The sequence below is a fragment of the Hypanus sabinus genome, chromosome 8 (assembly GCF_030144855.1).
Source record: "Hypanus sabinus isolate sHypSab1 chromosome 8, sHypSab1.hap1, whole genome shotgun sequence".
In the NCBI taxonomy this organism is placed as follows: Eukaryota; Metazoa; Chordata; class Chondrichthyes; order Myliobatiformes; family Dasyatidae; genus Hypanus; species Hypanus sabinus.
In genome coordinates, this window is record NC_082713.1 from 141,261,739 (window position 1) to 141,283,263 (window position 21,525).

General features: G+C 38.5%; 2 protein-coding genes across 17 annotated transcripts in view; one reads left to right on the top strand and one right to left on the bottom strand.

Annotated features, from left to right (window-relative positions):
• The window catches only part of wnk1b (WNK lysine deficient protein kinase 1b), a 143,778-nt gene extending 134,125 nt beyond the window's left edge, over window positions 1-9,653 (top strand). For all 15 annotated transcript variants that reach the window (XM_059978020.1, XM_059978026.1, XM_059978029.1 and 12 more), the window contains one exon: window positions 6,096-9,653. In XM_059978020.1, coding sequence (XP_059834003.1) covers window positions 6,096-6,410 — 315 coding nt within the window. In that variant the 3' untranslated portion in view covers window positions 6,411-9,653. The remainder of the gene's footprint in view (window positions 1-6,095) is intronic.
• A 467-nt stretch (window positions 9,654-10,120) lies between these two features.
• The window catches only part of rad52 (RAD52 homolog, DNA repair protein), a 53,062-nt gene continuing 41,657 nt past the window's right edge, over window positions 10,121-21,525 (bottom strand). Inside the window, exons 8-11 of one of the 2 annotated variants that reach the window (XM_059978073.1) lie at window positions 20,352-20,506; window positions 18,777-18,869; window positions 15,825-16,010; window positions 10,121-14,355 (exon numbers count right to left, since the gene is read on the bottom strand). In XM_059978073.1, the coding sequence (XP_059834056.1) occupies window positions 14,294-14,355; window positions 15,825-16,010; window positions 18,777-18,869; window positions 20,352-20,506 (496 nt within the window). In that variant the 3' untranslated portion in view covers window positions 10,121-14,293. Of the gene's footprint in view, window positions 14,356-15,824; window positions 16,014-18,776; window positions 18,870-20,351; window positions 20,507-21,525 lie in introns of both variants that reach the window. The other variant, XM_059978072.1, reaches the window with a different exon arrangement.

Genomic DNA, 21,525 nt, shown 5'->3' on the forward strand with positions numbered 1-21,525 from the left:
AAGCGGACATTGATAGATTCTTGATTAGTAAGGATTTCAAAGGTATTGGGAAAAGGCATGAAAATGGAGTTGAAGGAGATAATAAATTAATAATGATTGAATGGCGGATCAGAATTGATGGGCTGAATGATTTAATTCTGCTCCAAGGTCTTATGGTCTGTCTGAAAACTTACTGAATTGTTTATGTGAGCCTTGGATATGCTATTAACATTACCTTTGTGCTTTATGCTTTGTGCCTTTGTGTTTATCGGGATGGAGGCCGGTGACTAGCGGGGTGCCTCAGGGATCTGTTTTGGGCCCAATGTTGTTTGTAATATACATAAATGATCTGGATGATGGGGTGGTAAATTGGATTAGTAAGTATGCCAATGATACTAAGGTAGGAGGTGTTGTGGATAATGAGGTGGATTTTCAAAGCTTGCAGGGAGATTTATGCCGGTTAGAAGAATGGGCTGAACGTTGGCAGATGGAGTTTAATGCTGAGAAGTGTGAGGTTCTACATTTTGGCAGGAATAATCCAAATAGAACATACAGAGTAAATGGTAGGGCATTGAGGAATGCAGAGAGATCTAGGAATAACTGTGCATAGTTCCCTGAAAGTGGAGTCTCATGTAGATAGGGTGGTGAAGAGGGCTTTTGGAACGCTGGCCTTTATAAATCAAAGCATTGAGTACAGAAGTTGGGATGTAATGCTAAAGTTGTACAAGGCATTGGTAAGGCCAAATTTGGAATATTGTGTGCAGTTCTGGTCACCGAATTATAGGAAAGATATCAATAAATTAGAGAGAGTGCAGAGACGATTTACTAGGATGTTACCCTGGGTTTCAGCAATTAAGTTACAGAGAAAGGTTGAACAAGTTAGGTCTATATTCATTGGAGCGTAGAAGGTTGAGGGGGGATTTGATCGAGGTATTTAAAATTTTGAGAGGGATAGATAGAGTTGACGTGAACAGGCTGTTTCCATTGAGAGTAGGGGAGATTCAAACTAGAGGACATGATTTGAGAGTTAGGGGGCAGAAGTTTAAGGGAAACTCGAGGGGGTATTTCTTTACTCAAAGAGTGATAGCTGTGTGGAATGAGCTTCCTGTAGAAGTAGTAGAGGCCAGTTCAGTTGTGTCATTTAAGGTAAAATTGGATAGGTATATGGACAGGAAAGGAGTGGAGGGTTATGGGCTGAGTGCGGGTAGGTGGGACTAGGTGAGATTAAGGGTTCGGCATGGACTAGGAGGGCCAAGATGGCCTGTTTCCGTGCTGTGATTGTTATATGGTTATATGGTTATAAAGCACATTCATGGGTTATTGTTGTTACAGCTACAGTTAGTATTCCTGAATTGTCCTCAATGATTGGTAGTGAGGTGAACCTCTCTGTTCCTTCATTGAAGAAGGATTAATGGAACATTTCTGTTCTTCTGTCCTGTTAACATTCTGAGTACTTCTGACTAGTGGCTTCCTAGTTAACTACCTGAAATATCTGCATGGAAAACATTGGATCATTTAGGTATGTATATTACACTTGGGGTGCATAAATCACATGGGGTGTACAATTGGAAATTATTTTAATGACCATCAGTCGATCATTGACCCAGCAAAGCCAATTAAATGCATTTGAAGATAAATATATTTGGAGAAAATAATCCTGCAGATGACATCGAGATAACTTATGAGTTCACTTTTTTTTCCCATGGAGACAACGACTGCACATTCTGGAATCTGGAGTAATAATTTTACATTTATTTTTCATGGCGCACCTTGAAGTGGGAATGTTAATTGATATTATGAAGTGCTTCTGGGTGTTCAGTATCTCTACCACATGATTGATATATATTATTTATCCGTCCGTCCATAAGTTTTTTTTTGTAGATCCAGTGCCATACTGCAGAATTTTATTGACATCTCAAGACATTTCTAACTTAGTAGAAGCATTTTTGAATTTATATGCTTTGAACCAACAGTTAAAGCCTTTTATCATAATTATAGAAATATAGAAACATAGAAAACATACAGCACAATACAGGCCCTTCGGCCCACAAAGTTGTGCCGAACAGGTCCCAACCTTAGAAATTACTAGGCTTACCAATAGCCCTCTATTTTTCTAAGCTCCATGTACCTATCCAAAAGTCTCTTGAAAGACCATAGCGTACCTGACTCCACCACCATTGCCAGCAGCCATTCACGCACTCCCCACTTTCTGAGTAAAAAAAATTTACCCGACATGTCAGTACCTACACCCCAGCGCCTTAAACCTGTGTGTTTCAGTCCTGGGAAAAAGCCTCTGACTATCCACGTGATCAATGCCTCTCATCATCTTATACACCTCTATCAGGTCACCTCTCATCCTCCTTTGCTCCAAGGAGAAAAGGCCGAGTTCACTCAACTATTCTCATAAGGCATGCTCCCAAATCCAGGCAACATCCTTGTAAATCTCTTATGCACCCTTTCTATGGCTTCCACATCCTTCCTGTAGTGCGGCGACCAGAACTGAGCACAGTACTCCAAGTGGGGTCTGACCAGGGTCCTATGTAGCTGTAACATTACCCCTCGGCTCCTAAATTGTATTCCACGATTGATGAAGGCCAATACACTGTATGCCTTTTTAACCACATGTCAACCTGCTCAGCTGCTTTGAGCATCCTATGGACTTGGTCCCCAAGATCCCTCTGATTCTCCACACTGCCAAGAGTTAATACTATATTTGACCTACCAAAATGAACCACTTCACACTTGCCTGGGTTGAACTCCATCTGCCACTTCTCAGCCCTGTTTTGCACCCTATCAATGTCCCGTTGTAACCTCTGACAGCCCTCCACACTATCCACAACACCTCCAACCTTTGTGTCATCAGCAGACTTGTTAACCCATCCCTCCTCTTACTCATTCAGATCATTTATAAAAATCATGAAGAGTAGGGGTCCCAGAACAGATCTCTGAGGAACACCACTGGTGACCGACCTCCATGCAGAATATGACCTGTTTACAACCATTCTTTGCTTTCTGTGAACAAGCCAGTTCTGGATCCACAAAGCAATGTCCCTTTGGATCCCATGCCTCCTTACTTTCTCAATAAGCCTTGCATGGGATACCTTATCAAATGCCTTGCTGAAATCCAAATACATTACATCTACTGTTCTTCCTTCATCAATGTGTTTAGTCACATCCTCAAAAAATTCAATCAGGCTCGTAAGGCAGGACCTGGCCTTGACAAAGCCATGCTGACTACTCCTAATCATATTATACCCCTCCAAATGTTCATAAATCCTGCCTCTCAGGATCTTCTCCATCAACTTACCAACCACAGAAGTAAGACTCACTGGTCTATAATTTCCTGGGCTATCTCTACTCCCTTTCTTGAATAAAGGAACAATGTCTGCAACCCTCCAATCCTCTGGAACCTCTCCAGTCCCTATTGATGATGCAAAGATCATTGCAAGAGGCTCAGCAATCTCCTCCCTCGCCTCCCACAGTAGCCTGGGGTACATCTCATCCGGTCCTGGTGACTTATCCAACTTGATGCTTTTCAAAAGCTTCAGCACATTCTCTTTCTTAATATCTACATGCTCAAGCTTTTCAGTCTGTTGCAAGTCATCACTACAATCACCAAGACCCTTTTCCATAGTGAATACTGAAGTAAACTATTCATTAGGTACCTCTGCTATTTCCTCCAGTTCCATACACACTTTCCCACTGTCACACTTGATAGGTCTTATTCTTTCAAGTCTTATCCTCTTGCCCTTCATGTACTTGTAGAATGCCTTAGGTTTTTCCTTAATCCTGCCTGCCAAGGCCTTCTCCTGGCCCCTTCTGGCTCTCCTAATTTCCTTCTTAAGCTCCCTCCTGTTAGCCCTATAATCTTCTAGATCTCTATCATTACCTAACTCTCTGAACCTTCTATAAGCTTTTTTCTTCCTGTACCCTAGCATAACTTCCCTGTCTCATTGAAACATACCTATGCAGAACTCCACACAAATATCTCCCGAACATTTGCCACATTTCTTCTTACTTTTCCCTGAGAACATCTGTTTACAATTTAAGCTTGCAATTTCCTGCTTGATAGCCTCATAATTCCCCTTACTCCAGTTAAATGCTTTTCTAACTTGTCTGTTCCTATCTCTCTCCAATGCTATTGTAAAGAAGATAGAATTATGATCACTATCTCCAAAATGCTCTCCCACTGAGAGGTCTGACACCTGACCAGCTTCATTTCCCAATATCAAATCAAGTACAGCCTCTCTTCTTGTAGGCTTATCTACATATCGTGTCAAGAAACCTTCCTGAACACTCTAACAAACTCCACCCCACCTAAACCCCTTGCTCTAGGGAGATGCCAATTGATATTTGGGAAGTTAAAATCTCCTGTCACGCCGACTCTTATTACTACACCTTTCCAGGATCTGTTTCCCTATCTGCTCCTTGATATATCCCTGTTACTATTAGGCGGCCTATAAAAAGCACCCAGTAAAATTATTGACCCCTTCTCCTGTTCCCAACCTCCACCCACAGACTCCGCAGACAGTCTCTCCATGGCGTCCACCTTTTCTACAGCCGTGACGCTAACTCTGATCAACAGTGCCATGCCTCTACCTCTTTTGCCTCCATCTCTGAAACACCTAAAACACAACACTTGAAGTAATCATTCCTGTCCCTGAGCCATCCAAGTCTCTGTAATGGCCACCACATCATATCTCCAAGTACTGATCCACACTCTAAGCTCATCCGCTTTGTTCAAAATACTCCTTGCATTAAAATAGACACATCTCAAACCTTCGGTCTGAGCTCGTCCTTTCTCTATCTCCCGCCTATCCTCCCTCTCGCACTGTCTACAAGCTTTCTCCATTGGTGAGCCAACCTCCTCTTCCCCAGTAGCCATAGCAAACCACCCCGCCAGGATATTGGTCACCCAAGATTCAAGTGCAACCCATCTTTTTTGTACCAGTCACGCCAGCCCCAAAAGAGGTCCCAATGATTTAGAAATCTGAATATCTGACCCCTGCTCCAATCCCTCAGCCACGCGTTTATCCTCCGCTTCATTCTATTCCTATACTCACTGTTGCATAGCATGGGCAGTAATCCTGAGATTACTAACTTTGTGGTCCTGCTTCTCAACTTTCTTCCTAATTCCCTGTAGTTTTTTTCCAGGACCTCTTCCCTTTTGCTACCTACGTCATTGGTACTAAATATGTACCATGACCTCTGGCTATTCTCCCTCCCACTGCAGGATACCTTGGATGCAATCTGAAACATCCCGGACCCTGGCAGCTGGGAGGCAAACTACCATCCGAGTTTCTTTCCTGCATCCACAGAATCACCTGTCTGACCCCCTAACTATAGAGTCTTCTATCACTACTGCCTTCCTCTTCCTTTCTCTAACCTTCTGAGCCACAAGGCCAGACTCTGTGCCAGAGGCACAGTCACTGCCGCTTCCCCCCGGTAGGCTGTCCCCCCCCCCCCCCCCCCCAACAGTACTCAAAGCAGAGTATTTATTGTGAAAGGGTGCAGCCACAAGGGTACTCTATAGTACCCGAGTCTTCCCCTTCTGACTATGACCCACTTGTCTGTCTCCCGTGGACCCAGTGTGACCACCTGCCTATAACTCCTTTCTATCACCTCCTCGCTCTCCCTGAGCAAGCAAAGGTTATCGTGCTGCATCTCCTGTTCCCTAACATGGTCCCTTAGGAGCTGCAGCTCGATACACCGGGTGCAGATATGGCCATCCAGGAGGCTGGGAGACTTCAGGACTTCCCACATATGACACCGAGCACAGAAAACTGGCCTCACACACTACTTCCTTTCTGCAATTAACACAGTTAAACCTACCTCACCTCGGCCCGTTACCGCCAAAGCCCCATCACTCTACTTCCTCTCACTCCACTGCCCGCTGGATATGGCGGTCTTCTTTTTAAACCTCTACTGGCTGATGTCATGCGCCTGTGCAGTCTTGCCTCTCTTTTACCCCGAGTAGTAAAACTGCCTTTGCTCTGGAAATCCTTAGCCATTTACCCACAGCCTTCTTGCTCCAAATCTGTATTATTCTGGATTAAGCATTAATCATGGTATATCTAGCTGTTTTATTAATGCTGTTTGTTTATAAAATTTTACAGACAATGCCAAGGAAGTATTCAGCACCAGGTCAACTTTGTATCTCCATGACCAACTCTGTGGGAGGATCTTCTGCTGCTTCAGTGGGTTCACTGAATCCTTTTAGCAAGACACCTATCTGCCAGTATGGTTATCCTGGAGCACCCTATAGTGCCCAGTGGACTGGAGCACCTCCCCAACAACAACCAGGGATTATACCACCAACAGCTAGTCTTCAGTTTCAAGGAGTTGGTAGCACTTCACTACAGAGCTTTCCCTTGGGTACTTTGCAGAAATCTGTCAGCAATCCTACTGGATCCAATCTTAGGACAACATAGATGCTAGTTCTGGATATGTGTGATCGATAGATTGAGTGTAATTCAGGGTTTAATGCCTCTGCTGATGTTGCCAGGGATAGGTCATAGAGCTTCAAAGTATACAAATGGCTGACACTGCTTTTATATACACAGCATCATTGAGAGCTATTTTACTAGTTCTGTTTCAAACAGCGTTCTGTGCGGACATGTATTTACCCATCAGTTTTTGATGTTCAAACACTGTGATATAAATGTTGTTGGACAACAGTAGTAAAAGTGAATTTAGAGGGTTTAAAGTTTTAAAGAAAAGCATAAAAAAACTAAAGCTAGCTATAATCCATACTTATCAGAGACACTTTAACTTCCTTTGTTACTTCATTGTATTAGGTAAATAAATGTGAATGTAAAATTGTATAAATGTACTTGAATACCTGTTTTCCCAGTATGCTTGCTGGATTCATAGTGCCTTGTATTGTGCTTCTGACTTGTCTGCAGGAAAGCACTTAGTGTCCCCAAACAGAGAAATTAAAAAGGAAGAGAGCAAGTGAAGATGGAGTTGTGGTAATGTGGATAGTCACACTTGTTCCTTAACAGAGCTGTTGTCACTGGCAGTGACTGAAATGCCATCCATTCCCCCTAAATGTGTTCTAATACTTGTCCTTCCCTCCCAGTGATAGCCTTTTAATTAATGAAAACGTGGAGTCACTTAAAGCTAAAGTAGTTTGTTTTCTTGTGTAGTTTAAGGGTCTGCATTTTTCAGAATTTTCATCAAGTGCTGTTTCCAAAAATGCATTGAAAAACTAATTTGCATTTGATTCTATTAAGGTCACCAAGTCAAAATATTATTTAGTAGTTTTTTATCAGTATGAATAATGCTGATACATATTTAAAGTAGCAAGCCCTACATGCTAAAACATGTTTTATTTTCCTTTGTTTTTAAATTGGTGGAGGAAAATTAGGTGCTGCAAAGAATCCACCATTAATCTTTAAGTGTAATTCCTCATTGCAGTTTATTGATCATCTATTTATTGTACACATGACCATCGTAAAATTTACTTTGTATTTTGAGGCTGTCACCATTAAAATAACTTTTGAAGCAACACAGAAACAATTGTATGAACCCTGGATATATGGGAAATGTGAAAAATGACGTGGAAAATTTTAATCACTGAGGAAAGTCTTTCTCAATACTATCTTCTGGTTTTTCCTGGAATGTAAATCTTGATATCCAGATAAAATTTAGCATTACCCAGTGTCTATCCAGCAGAGATCATATATTTAGGCTGAGTGCACTAATTTACAGTAACTTCCAAATTCAAAATCAAGCTAATGTTTAAAAAAAAATACATAATACAATGTTTAAAAAGTCAGATTTGTTTCCAGTATGAACAATTACCTTAAAATGTGGGACTTTTTTTTTCTTTAACCTGACCCTGAGAATGTTTACCCTTCCTCTTCACATTTCAATTGAAGCTACACATTTAATTTTGTTTTACCAGCTATTTACAGAAATGTGACTTGTGAAGAACTGGTTGAGGGAGTTGTGTTGCAGTTTTTAGTGATATGAAAAATAAAAGGACAAATATACAAAATTTGGATGCCACGGTTGTTTTAGAGTTAAGTTTCAGTTTTCTGACTTCATGAAAGAACTGTTAAAACCCTGCAGTTGTAATTGTTGCAAACTGCAGGTGAGCACTTTATTTTGTTTTTTTTTCCAAATAAATTGAGGAAGGTTGCACCATTTATTAAAATATTTTTTCAATATAAATGAAAGGTTAGTTCTGCTGTAACTGTTACGACAATTCTTGGAACTGAAGCATTTTTTACTGCAGCACGTGTTGCAGACTGTTGCTGACATGTGAGCCTTAAACAATATTGAAGAGTTGGGAAGCTTAAAATCGAAGTTGTAGAGGTAGACATACTATAGTAAATTATTCCATTAGCTCTTGTTTGGAACACCCAAACTCTAAGAAAAGCATGCTTTGAAATTAAAGTTCCCTTGTAAAAAAAAAGCCTGTTATGAAGAATACACTTTTGTCTCTTTCAAGACTTTAATACAAAAAGCTTAGAATTATAGTGTAATGTTATTGTTAGTTGGAGGTGTAATGGTATTCTGTACACCTGCTTTGGGGAAGGGAGGGTTGGCATTTCTTTTATTTTAGACAGATAGGCATGATAAAAACTTTTATTTCTCTGTCTTTGCTTCCCTTTTAATAAAATTTGAACTGGTATGAGGATTGTTTCAGCAGGTGCTTTTGTAACTTCTACCCTATGCTTAATGATATTTCTTATTCTGTCTGTGGATTCCTTTCAAGCAAAGGAAATAAAGGCAAGTACTGCAATCAGTATTATTCCTTAGACTGCAATAAACTGTGAAAAGTCCACATAATTACGTCGCTTTTAATTTCAGAATAACATTTTTAGATGAGTTACCTGACCTCATGGGGGGGGGGGGGGGTACCCTAGATCTCTGAAATGTATACTATTTGCATGGGGTTGAGGAGGTGGCTCAAGTTTCTAAGTGGTGAACTTTCTTCTATGCCCATCACTTCACCATTCTTCCACCCCCAAACAAAAGAACTCCAGTGGAGGTTGATGTAGAATATGCAATAAATAATCCTGGGACTGCTATTGAGAACATGATTTTGGTTACTTCAGATTTTTGTTCCTTTTTAAGGACAGGCAGAGTTATGAATTTCAGTACATGTATGCTATTCTTGTGCACTGGGATGCATATTAATATATTCTCTATTGTGTTGCTCTATAGTTATGAATTATTATCATCCAACATCTAAAGTAAAAAGCAGCTGGTGTTCATTTATTTTAAACTGGGGTGCAGAGCCCATTTCTTCTCCCATATCTCTTTGTTTTGGGCTTTTTAATGTGCAAAAATTGGACCTATTTATTTTCCTTTTATATGGAAAACAATTGGGGAGTAAAATGTATAATTATAAATGCTACTGATGTGCATTAAATTATTTTCTGTAATACCTTTCTCCCTACTGCATCTACCCCTTCTCATTGCAACAAATTGCAGTCTTGAACCTCTTCTGTTGCTCTGGAGTTCAGTGTCTGTCCAAGAGATCTTTCATTATTTAACATTGTACACTGTAAAATGTGGGGATAATTTGCAACATGAATTGTATGTTTGCACTAAATAAGGGTGTTGAGCTACATGCAAGATTGCGCTTTGCGCTGAAATTTGTTACTTTCTTTGTAGATTATTAACTGAAATCATTCAAATAAAAATGATCAAAATCTCAATGTTTGCATATTTCCTCACCTACTGTTCCTAAACCTACTGGTGTGGGACTTTATTTTATTTAGAGATACAGCATGGAATAGGCCCTTTCAACCAAGAGCTGCACCATCCAGCAACCTGTCCATTTAACATGTGCCTAATCAGAGGGTAATTTAAAATGACCAATTAACCTACTAATAAATCTTTTCTTTGGTTAGTGTAGTTGTATGCTAATGTGGGGGGGGGGGTGTGGGTTCCAGTATCAATGATAAGAACCATTGTGATTTAGCTACAGATTGAGGTCAAATGTGTTACTTGATATTTGGTGGTGTTTCTAATGCAATACAGTAGGTCGAACTTGTTCTTCAGAAAGTCCTGTCCAACAAAGTACCAGTTCACAGATTTTCATTTACTTAATCCAAAGTTAAAAGTAAATTTATTATTAAAGTACATATGTGAAAATATACTAAGATTCATTTTCATGCAGGCATTCATAGTAGAACAAAGACATACAATTGAATCAATGAAAAACTGCACACAAACTGTCAATGTGCAAAAGACAAACTCTAAATAACTTAATAAATATTACTGAGAAGAAGTTGTAGAGTACTTGAAAGGGAGTCCATTGCTTGCGGAATCATTTCATTGTTGCGGTGAGTGAAGTTATCCATGCTACTTTCAAGAGCCTGAGGGTTGAAGAGTATTAACTGTTCCTAAACCTACTGGTGTGGGACTTTATTTTACTTAGAGATACAGCATGGAATAGGCCCTTTCAACCAAGAGCTGCACCACCCAGCAACCTGTCCATTTAACATGTGCCTAATCAGAGGGTAATTTAGAATGACCAATTAACCTATTAATTGATACGTTTTTGGACTGTGGCGAGATCTGAAGCACCTGGAGAAAACCCATGCAGTCACAGGGAGAACATGGTAGAACTGAACTTTGCTCAACCTGCAATAGCATCTAACCGCAATGCTACTGTGGTGCCTGGACCTCTTCCCCAATGCAACAGTGAGAAGAGAGCATAGACTTAGATGGTGGGAGTCCTTGATGGATACTGCTTGTGGCAGCACCACAAGAATCCAGGAAGTTCTTAAAATATTTGTATTAGAGCATCTACTTTCTAAAACACTTTGATTTTACATTTTTATAGCTTACTGCTTCTCAATCACCCCAACCCCCTACCCACCTCGACTAATAACTGCACATGCAACAAGAAACCCAAATTGTGAAGATTTTCAGTAGAGGTTTTGGAATGTCTTTAAGGACAAATTTCTGTTACCTGAATGACTATTGTAGGAGTTGCCAGTATTATAAAACTAAATTTTTTCCAGTTCATAATGTGATCCAAAGGTCCAGTGTGTGGGTTAGGTATATGAACAAGGTTGCAATCAGAAACACTGGTGGAAGGGCCAGGAGAAATTTGAAATTCCCTTTGAGGTCTGGGTTAAAGTATTGTTTTACTACATTAGCAGTAACCTGCAATTTTGTCAAAGAATTCTGGTAGTCCAGCTCCATCAAATGTCCTTAGCATTTTAAAGAAGGGTGAACAGCCAGAGATTAAGGTCCATCTTGGTAACATAATTAGGAATGGTGTTGAGTTCAGGCAGTTAAGTGCTAAATTAAAGGGCAAGACCTCTAGGATCATGATTGCTACACATGCCACATGTTAGCACAGCTGGAAATGGATAATACAGTTTAACAAATGACTAAGGAGATGAAGGAGGGAGGACTATAGATTTTTTGGATTATTGGGCTCTTCCAGTGAAGGTGGAGGCTGTACAAACAGTACTGTTTGCCCCTGAACTGGAGAGGGACCAATATCCTTGCAAAAAGGTTTGCTAGTGCTGTTCTGTGGGCTTTAAACTCGAGTTGCAGGAAGCTGGGAACTGAGTGAAGTGATTGTGGGGAGAGTAGAGGTAAGTAGAGCTTGAGTACGGTGGGATTAATGTTCTATGTCTATTTCAATACAAGGAGTATTGCAGGTAAGGCAGATGAGATGGAGAATAGATCAGCACCTGGAATTGTGATATTGTAGCCATTAGTGAGACTTGATTCCTGGAGGAGCAGATTTGGTAGCTCAATGTATTGAGGTTCCATTGCTTTAGATATGATAGGTGGGGCAGTATTAACTGGGTAGGGGTGGCATTACTCATCAGGAAAAATTACCTGGCCCATCAAATATGCTTCATCATTCAATCATAGCTGATATTTTTCCTCAATCCTATTCTCCTGCCTTCTGCTTGTAAGCTTCAATACACTAACTAATTAAAAGCCTATCATCCTCTGCTTTAAATGTATCAAATGACTTGGCCTCCACATCTGTTTGTGGCAATTAATTTCACAGATTTTCCACCTTTTGGCTAAATTTCTCCTCTCCTAAAGAGAGAGATCCGATTTTGAAACTGGCCCTCTGGTGCTAGACCAACCCTCCCCCAATATTGAAAACATTTTCTCCACCTGAACTCTGTTAGTCTTTCACTATCTGGTAGGTTTTGGTGAGATTGTCCCTCATTCTTAACTCCAGCAAATACAGACCCAGACTGATCAAGCACTCCTCATACATTAACCACCTCTTTCCTGGGATCATTCACAGCTGAGGTGCTAAAAGACTGAAGGATAGCTAATATTGTTTGTCATTCAAGAAAGGCTCTAAGAATAAGACAGGAAATTATAGCCTGGTGAGCCTATTATCAGTGGTGGGTAAATTAATGGAAGGTATTCTAAGGGACTGGAGGTATACTGTAAGTATTTAGATAATGGCCTGATTAGGGATGGTCAACATAAGGTATGTCATGTCCAACCAATCTTAGGTTTTCAAAGAGTACCAGGAAAATTGAAGGAAAGGGTGTGGATGCTGTCTACATGGACTTCAATATAGTCTTTGAGAAAATTCCACATGGAAGACCATGGTCTTGAAGCATTCAGGATGAAATATTAATTTGGATTTAACACTGACTTAGGATAAGACAGAGAGGAGTTGTAGATGGTTGCTTGTCACTGGAAGCCTGTGACTAGTGGTTTGGTACAGGGCCTGTTGCTATTTGTCACCTATATTAATGAATTGGACGATTCTATGGTAAACTGGATCTACAAATTTATGGGGGTGTAATGGACAGCAAAGAAACTTAAAACTTGCAGTGGGATCTGGACCAGCTGGAAAAATAATAGATGGAACTTAATAGAGACAAGTGTGAGGTATTGAACTTTGGGTGGATAAACCAGGATAGGACTTTTATAGTAAACAGAGCACTGAGGTTTTGTGGTAGAACAGAGGGATTTGGGAAGTTGGGACGTTATGTCGAAGTTGTACAAGTTGCTAGTGAAGCACAATTGGAGTACTGTCCAAGTGTGCGTCAATGGGACTAGGCAGAATAATAAATTAGCACATTCCGATGGTTTGAAGGGCCCGTTTGTGCTGTAGTGCTCTGATTCTATAATTTCATAAAATTTTGCAGCTCTACTGGACAGGTTTTGTTTACCAGTCTCTTCCTTTTGGAAGATAGAGTATAGAACAGTACAGCACAATAAGCCCTTTGACCCATGATGTTGTGCTGACCTTTTAACTTACTCCAAGATCAATCTAATCCTAACCCTTCTTAGACACGAAGGATGATGGTGGGCTAAGTTGTGGTCATTGCATGATTTACTGAGACTTTACAGTTCTCACATTGCAAAATGCTTTGAAGTGGCCAAAGGATGTTGACAAGACAAAGAATAATATTGCTTATTTTCTTCAATTGACATACAGGATTGTCTCTGCATTTTGAACTTAGTTAAGTATGGGGAATATTATCAATAACCCAAACAAGATATTGCAAAGATAAACCATCCCATTAATCAGTAAAAGCAACACATTTCAATTCATCAATAGTTTAAACATATCAAGTTCTAAATTTAATGTATAATAAAAACATTTTAAAAAGTGAAACGATGCCCATGGAAAAATAGAAGGATATCATTCAGAATCATGACTCCAAGGTACGAAATTATTGGTTACAGTAGTTAGAATATTTCTGAATAACTGTCAAAAATGAAACTTTTTCCAGTTTCATTCAGCAGCACTCCAACATTTACCAACAATTATTACTGACTAGAGCAATAAAAATTACTGGACATTTGGATGACTAACAAAAAAATGAGATCAACAATGCAAAATCATATTTCAATCAGAAATTAATATCACATTTACCTTCCATTTTCTCCACCCATGTAATAGCTTATGGTAAACTCATGAGGCAATTGCAGCAGGCTTTTCAGATAACTTTTTCTAAACAGATTATTCCCTTAGCTTTAATCCTGATGAAAATACATTTTTTGTTTCTCAGTATTTTCTTGCACAAAACCACAAGAGTTCCTGCACCTCAGTGTACAATCAAACTTATTACTTCAGTGCAATTTGCTGTAGAAATTACTTACCATTGTGGTACTGCATAATTCATAAACAGCAGCATAAAGCTTCTCAGGACATCAGCATTACATGTGGTGTAACTTTGAAATAAAATTACCAGATGGGCAAGATTCATTAAAGATTTTGAAGAACATAAATGTCTCACTTCCTCCAAAAGCTGCATTGTAGAAAGGCAAGGGACATCTCACAAAGAAAAATAACAAAAAAAAGTTATGTAGAAATTATATGATGGTTTGCCACACTGATTCTTCAGGCAGGTTCCAGCCTGCGTTTCTTCATGAATTGTCCCTCTCGGCAAGGGCTAGATTCCACTGGAAGTAAAAAAGGGTTGCTTTTCAGATCAATTTTTCGGAACTCAATCTATTATAAATGACATTTGATTACTAAAATTACTTAACAGCAGAGTTTTACTTCAAATGTAGCATTGATTACAACTCTGAAAGAACACCAAGAAAATATTGTCAAAGTGGACTATGCCAATTTTTATCTGCATGGTCAGCTGTGGAAACTGAAGTTAGAATTGATGAAAGATCCAAGATCTAAATGATTTCAATGGGGCTTTTGGACAAAGATTTGGAAGGCAAATGGCAAGGCAGTTGAATTTCCTATTGTAATTTTAGTCAACTTTCATTTTTTCCATTAACCACAATTTTATTATTTTCTAAAATATTTCTGAACAGAGGCATTTAAAAACAAAATCAATTGCAAGCTTCACAGTCGAATATGTTGTGCCCACAACTTTGCCATATTTTCAGGGATGACTAACAACTGGAACTCAGGCTGTACAGTAAACCCCAGTGTGCATAAGACCATGAGATATGAGAAAAATTAGGCCTTTCAGCACAATGAGTATGCTCCACCATTTGATCATGAATGATTTATTTTCCCTCTCAGCCTGTTCTCCTGTATGTAACTCTTAACAGCCTCACTAATTTAAAAACCCATCACCCTCCACTTTAGATATATCCAATAACTTAGCCTCAGATTATCCACCCTCTGGCTAAAAAAAATTCTCCGTATCTAAAGGGATATCCTAGTTTTAACACTGTGCCCTTTGGTCCTAGATTCTCCCACTTTTGTGAACATTCTCTCCATATGCACTCAATGTAGGCCTTTCAATATTTTGTAGGTTTCAGTGAGATTCCCCCTTAATCTTCTAAATTCCATCCAGTACAGGCCCGGAGCTATCAAACACTCAAATGATCCTCTTCATTCCTGGGGCTATTCTTGTAAGCCTCCAAGATACAGATGGTCAGAGTTAGATACAGAGCATTTAACTAGGGCAGGACCACAGGATCAGGTCAGTAATTCCAGCTTACTAAATTTTAAAGAATCATATACTGCACAGTAAATGAAACATTAAGATAAAACTATACTTTCAGTAGCCTTGGACTTCACATGGGGGGGAAAGAAAACAAAATAAATGTTGTGCACATGATGCCCTCTCATTGATTAAATTGTCAGGAAAATTACCTATTATTAAGACAAAATTAAAATTGATATTATCTTATTCTTTTGAAAATCCAGAGTGTTTGCAGTAGTGGAGATAACAGTGCCAGATGCATTGATGATTTCTGACTGTGCCACACAAAGTTGGTATCGTGCAAAAGAATCCAGAATTCAACACAAAACTGCTTTGCTTCCTTGCATTATGATTTTTGCATGTTGAACCATTCTTTTACTGCAAGTATCTTGGTCCTAAAAGTTGCCAGCCATAGAGCTGAAACACCATCTTTGCCAGTGTCTCCCTGCCATTTCACAGAATGCAGTTTAATCTCACCTGTTTTACTTTGGTAGGCATTGTGGGTTTGTTTTGAGGAATTAATCTTTTGTGGAGTTCTGCTCCTTGTCAACATCTGTTGTAGACCTGTAGGAGGTGTAGATGGAGTTTGATTCTGACAAGGGACATTTGGATTGCTCTCATATCTGGTGTCATCCAGAGGAATATCCCAGAGTTCAGGATCATCTGCTGTTTCGGAAAAAAAAGATTCTTATCAGAGAAAACCTCCAAAAAACTGCAGATGCTGAAAAATTGAAATAAAAACAGAAAATTCTGTAAATACTCAGCAGATCAGACCACATTGATAGGAAGGAAAAAAAGTTAGTTTCAGGTTGAAGAATTTGAGGAGTCTTTGGCCCAAAATACTAACTCTGTTTCTCTTCCCATAGCATCATCCTGACCTGCTATGTATTTCCAGCACTTTGTCTTTAGTACACTAGAACACCTGGGGGAAGCCCTTGATGCCACAGGGTGAATATACTAATTCCACAGAGCCAGCAGTGGAAATCAGGATCCAGCTCTGGAGGCTGGATCTGTGAGCTGGCAGCTCTATCAGCGGCACCACTGAATATATTATGCTTTGTTGTCTTTCTTTCTTTTTACAATAGTTTTATTCAGAAGAAGAAAAAAAACAAGATTTACAGAGTGCAACACATAGATACATCTCAACATAACTTGTGTACATTCATATATTGTAATAAAGTTGATCAAAATGTTATAACATAACACATAAAGGTATACCACTCTGTAATCAAAAATTTAAAGATAAGTCATACATCAAAAAAGAAATTTTTTATATTAAAAAGTCAACCCCCTACCAACTACCAAAGAAAAAAACTGATGGATGATAATGGATAATTAGAAAAAAAAAGACATTCACTTAAGAAGAGAAGATTAAAAATATACATAAAAGTCTGTGCACTGTTAAACTTTATAAACTAGAAAAGTAATTTAGGAAAGGTCCCCAGATATCATAAAAAGATTGTTTCGAATTTAAGACTGAGCAGCGGATCTTTTCTAAATTTAAATAAGACATAATATCACGTAGCCATTGAAGATGTGTAGGAGGGGTAGACTCCTTCCATTTAAGCAAGATTGCTCTTCTTGCCAAAAGAGAGGTAAAAACGAAAACCTGTAGGTTAGGAATATTTAAAGTTATATCTTCATTTGCAATAATACCAAATAAGGCAGTAAGGGGATTTGGGTCAAATTAGACCCTAAAAAGTTGTGAGAAGGTATGAAATACTTCCTGCCAAAACTTTTCAATTTTAGGGCAAAACCAAAACATATGAATTAAAGAGGCATCAGCAGAGTTGCATTTATTACAAAGTGCAGAAACATTCGGGTAAAAACTGGACAGCTTCTGTTTAGAAATGTAAGCTCTATGAACCACTTTAAATTGTAGAAGAGAATGATGAGCACAGAAAGATAATTTATTAACCCGTTTAAGAATTTTATTCCATTTATCATCAGAAATCTGACAATTTAGGTCATCCTCCCAAGCTTTTTTTATTTTATCTAAAAAGACTTGTCTAGAATCAATCAACAAGTTATAGATACCAATAATAGAACCATTAACAAAAGGTTTTAAATTTAAAAGATCGTCCAGTAAATTATTATCAGGAGCTATAGGAAAAGTAGTTAAGTGGAAACGTAGAAAATCTCTAATTTGAAGGTATCTGTAAAAATGTGTTTTTGGGAGTGCAAATTTATTTGACAATTGGTCAAATGAAGCAAGAGATCCTGAGCTAAACAGGTCCCTAAAACACTTAATACCTAGTTCATCCCAATCTTTAAAGACTTTGTCAGTCATGGAAGGGATAAAAAAAATAATTAAGGGAGATGATAATGAAAAATTCACTAAACCAAAACATTTCCTAAATTGAGCCCAAATCCTTAAAGTTTGCTTAACAATTATGTTATCTGTTATTTTATTTGCTGAAAAAGAAGAGTATGATCCAAGAAGAGAGACAATAGAGGAATTTTTTTACAGAATTAACTTCTAAGGAGACCCATGATGGGCAATCTTTATGATAAATATAATAGGACCAGAAAGTAATATTCTTTATATTGGCAGCCCAATAGTAAAACCTAAAATTGGGTAGGGCTGGTCCACCCATTTCTTTATTTCTTTGTAGGTAAACTTTACTTAAACGAGCTTTGTTTGTCTAAATTCAGTTTCCAAATTGACACAATTGCCCAAAATCCATGGCCTAAAAAAAGTTTCCTGTATATACAAATTATAATTTTGAGAGATAATGTACAAAATAAAGTTTTTGTCATTTCCACTCCCACTATAATTATGCAGATGTTTTGATCTTTATTTCTTGCTCTGTAAAATGTTTGTTCCTTCCTATGCTAATGAAGAGAAAGATTTGCATTTACTGATTTGCACTTTTCAGTATCACTGAAGTAATATGTCTTCTGACAGGAACTGGAATCATGTCATCTCAGTGCACAGCTCAGTGCATACTGAGAGCTCTGAGACACCAGTCAAATCGGTTTGATGAGATCCAGCCGCTGAACAAGTCAACAGTTAATCTATGCAACTGATTGTTAGTTCATTGTAGGCTGTTATTTTAAAAATTATTATTATTCATGTTAGCAACTAATCCATGGCTTCACTGCTGATTGTGAAATCCAAGGCAATAAAAGGATGCCATATTATTACAACTTACTGATTCAATGAACTTCTCAGTGCCAACCTTCTGGCTCTGACTGCCTCTGGACTTAAAATAAGCCAGGTTTTCCATCCAGCCTAATTGGAGTGCATTGGTTGATATGTTACATGAAAATCTTTCATTTAACTGCTGACATTGTTAAAGTTTCAACTGTTTTTAACTCAAGAGGAATAAATATAAAAAAAAACCTCTAAAATAACTCGCCGGTTAACTTATTTTTAAATAAAAAGTGATCCACTGAACTTTCAAGCAGCATGGATGCAATACCTACCAGCCAGGAGCTTATCCTCAAATAAATCTGCCTCATGATTGATTGGTGTGATATGATTAATCTGTGGTACCAATTTAGACTGCACAACTGTCACTACAAATAGAAAGAGAAAATAATTCAAATCAATATGTGGAAGTAAACAAATGCATGAAAAATGCATAAATGCTGGGTCCTAAGATCCACCATATTGAGACAGGTTGAATAAGGGACTTGAGCATCCGCGAATTTTGGTATCTGCGAGGGGTCCCGGAAACAATTCTTCGCAGATAAGGAGGGCCAACTGTATGTTGCTGATTTAAATTGATAAAAGAGGGCAAGATAGGCATATTTAATTTTAACTATATAAATTAAAAAGCAGTTGTTTATCCAAGAATGCCTTCCTTTACAATTTTGATAATGTAGAATGCAAAGATTAAAGATCCTACTGGAGACCAAGTAGATTATGTGACACATCTTCCACTGAGATCCATATATGTCTGACCAAGCTTGTCCTGGGACTGGCATTCTGCTTAATATAATGCCAGTCCCAGGACATTTGAGCTATATCATCATAGAGTCTTCCAGTGCCAAATGAAACTTATACAGCTTCCTCTGCTCACTACCCACCAGCACCTATACAATTAGGTTTATCCTCAGGTCATGATTAAACCTTGTCCTCCTCCTCTTAAACCTATATCCTCTCATTTCAGATTCCCTACCATGGTAAAAAGAATGATCATCCACCTTATTAATATCTTCCATGATTTTATGCATCTCTATAAGTTCACAGTTCAACCTCCTATGCTTAAGGGAAAAAAAAATGCTCAAGCCCTCTAGTTGTGGCAACATACTCTTGCAAATATCTTCTACTCCTTTTCCAGCTCAAGGTCATACTTTCTATACCAGATGATTTAATGGAAGTAAATTTCAAAAGTTGAGTTAAACTAACACGATGGGCACTACAATACAGATAGGGATTGAATTTCTTCTCATATGTTCACATATTAATGGAACAATAAGAACTCACATCAGGTAAAAGTGGGAAATACCTTTCCGTAAAGGACATTGCTAACCCATTTGTCTTTTTTAAAGCTAATCATCAGTTTTCATTAATACTTATACAGCACAAGCCCATTATTGATCATATAGAATTCAGTTTGCCTGTTCCATTCTGTCAATATTGGTTAGATTCACTTCTACTTTCAGAAGATTACAAGGCCACATCTTTGCTTTATATTTTTATCCATTTTCCAACAACATGAAGCAGAGCATCTTCGTATCTCATGCATTTCACTCAGATCAAAGTTATCGCATTATTAGATAAATTCACATTATTAAAATCATACCATTAAACTTGTTTCACTTGCAGGATTATTATGCAGCTTAATACTTTTGCATCCTTTTTTCAAGTTCAGTTGGATTTAAAATAATTTAATTTTAAAAAACTACTTGCACAATTTCTAATCTATAAATCAAATTAGAGGTAGCTCCTATGTGCACTAACATGGAAATTTTGATGGATGTCAGTTTAAAAAAAATTAAAGCAGCTTCTGACAATCAGACAACTGCTCATCTTGCAAAAGCAGTCTCAGGTACCTGTGTGATTATTTGCTTGGGCAACACAACTAACAGTTTCTCGTGGTTGTGGTTTGAGATTCTTCGCCATCTGTTCTCTGAACTGTTGTTGAAGTTGCTTCTGTCGAAGTTTCCGTTGGTGCGTGAGGTCCAGATCAACGTTGTAATCTGTACTGCTACGTAAACAGAGAGCCATGCAACGCAATTAATTTCTTCATATACTGTTCCTTCTTACTATCAATTCAAGGATCAAATATGCCCCCCCATTTAATGGGCCTGTTGTGAGAAAGAGCAAGTTAATTGCATTTAGAGTAGACTTAACACTATCTTAATGCCAGTTCAGTACAACATGTAGATATAAGAAAATATTTCCTCAATATATAACCTCAGTATATTCAGACATCTGATGAGTATTTAGAAAATACATTTCTCTCTCTGATAAACAAACTTAAATATAATGGATTCCAGTTAATTGGGGCAGCTGTTTATTTGGGTCAACTCTTGAAAGAACAAAAACGAATCGAGAAAATAGCCGGGATTCCATTTATTTGGTGTCGCCAAGTGGTTAAAGCGTTGGACTAGTGATCTGAAGGTCGTGAGTTTGAGCCCCAGCCAAGGTAGCATGTTGTGTCCTTGAGCAAGGCACTTAACCACATATTGTTCCAGTCCACCCAGCTGAAAATGGGTACCAGCAAAATGCTGGGGGTTAACTTCGCGATAGTCCTATTGGGGGGGGGGGGGTTCTTTGTACTCTCAGTCGCTTCACGCCACGGAAACCAGCATAAGCACCGGCCTGATGAGCCTATAAGGCTTGGGACAGACTTCACCCTGAACTTTTATTTGGGACACTATGCTGTTTAATTGAGACAGCAGTCTGTTGCCAAACAGCTTCTAACTATTGTCAGTCACATGTACTCGTGTGGCCGTTTGACACTACACCGTGCTCAGAGCAAATAGTTTTAAAAATAGCATCAGTTTCACGTAGTCAGGTTATTTTATCTATTTGGGCTGACGGATGCAGATTCAAAAACCAGTGGTTTTTTGATATTTTTTTTATTTTGACTTAAAAATTCAGAACCCTGCCAAGATGCCACTAAAAGATTTGACACCAGCTGAAAAAAATTACCTTATTGGACCAAATTAAAAGCCAGTCGCCTAACACCACTCTTCATCAGCAAGATAAACTGAGAAGAAT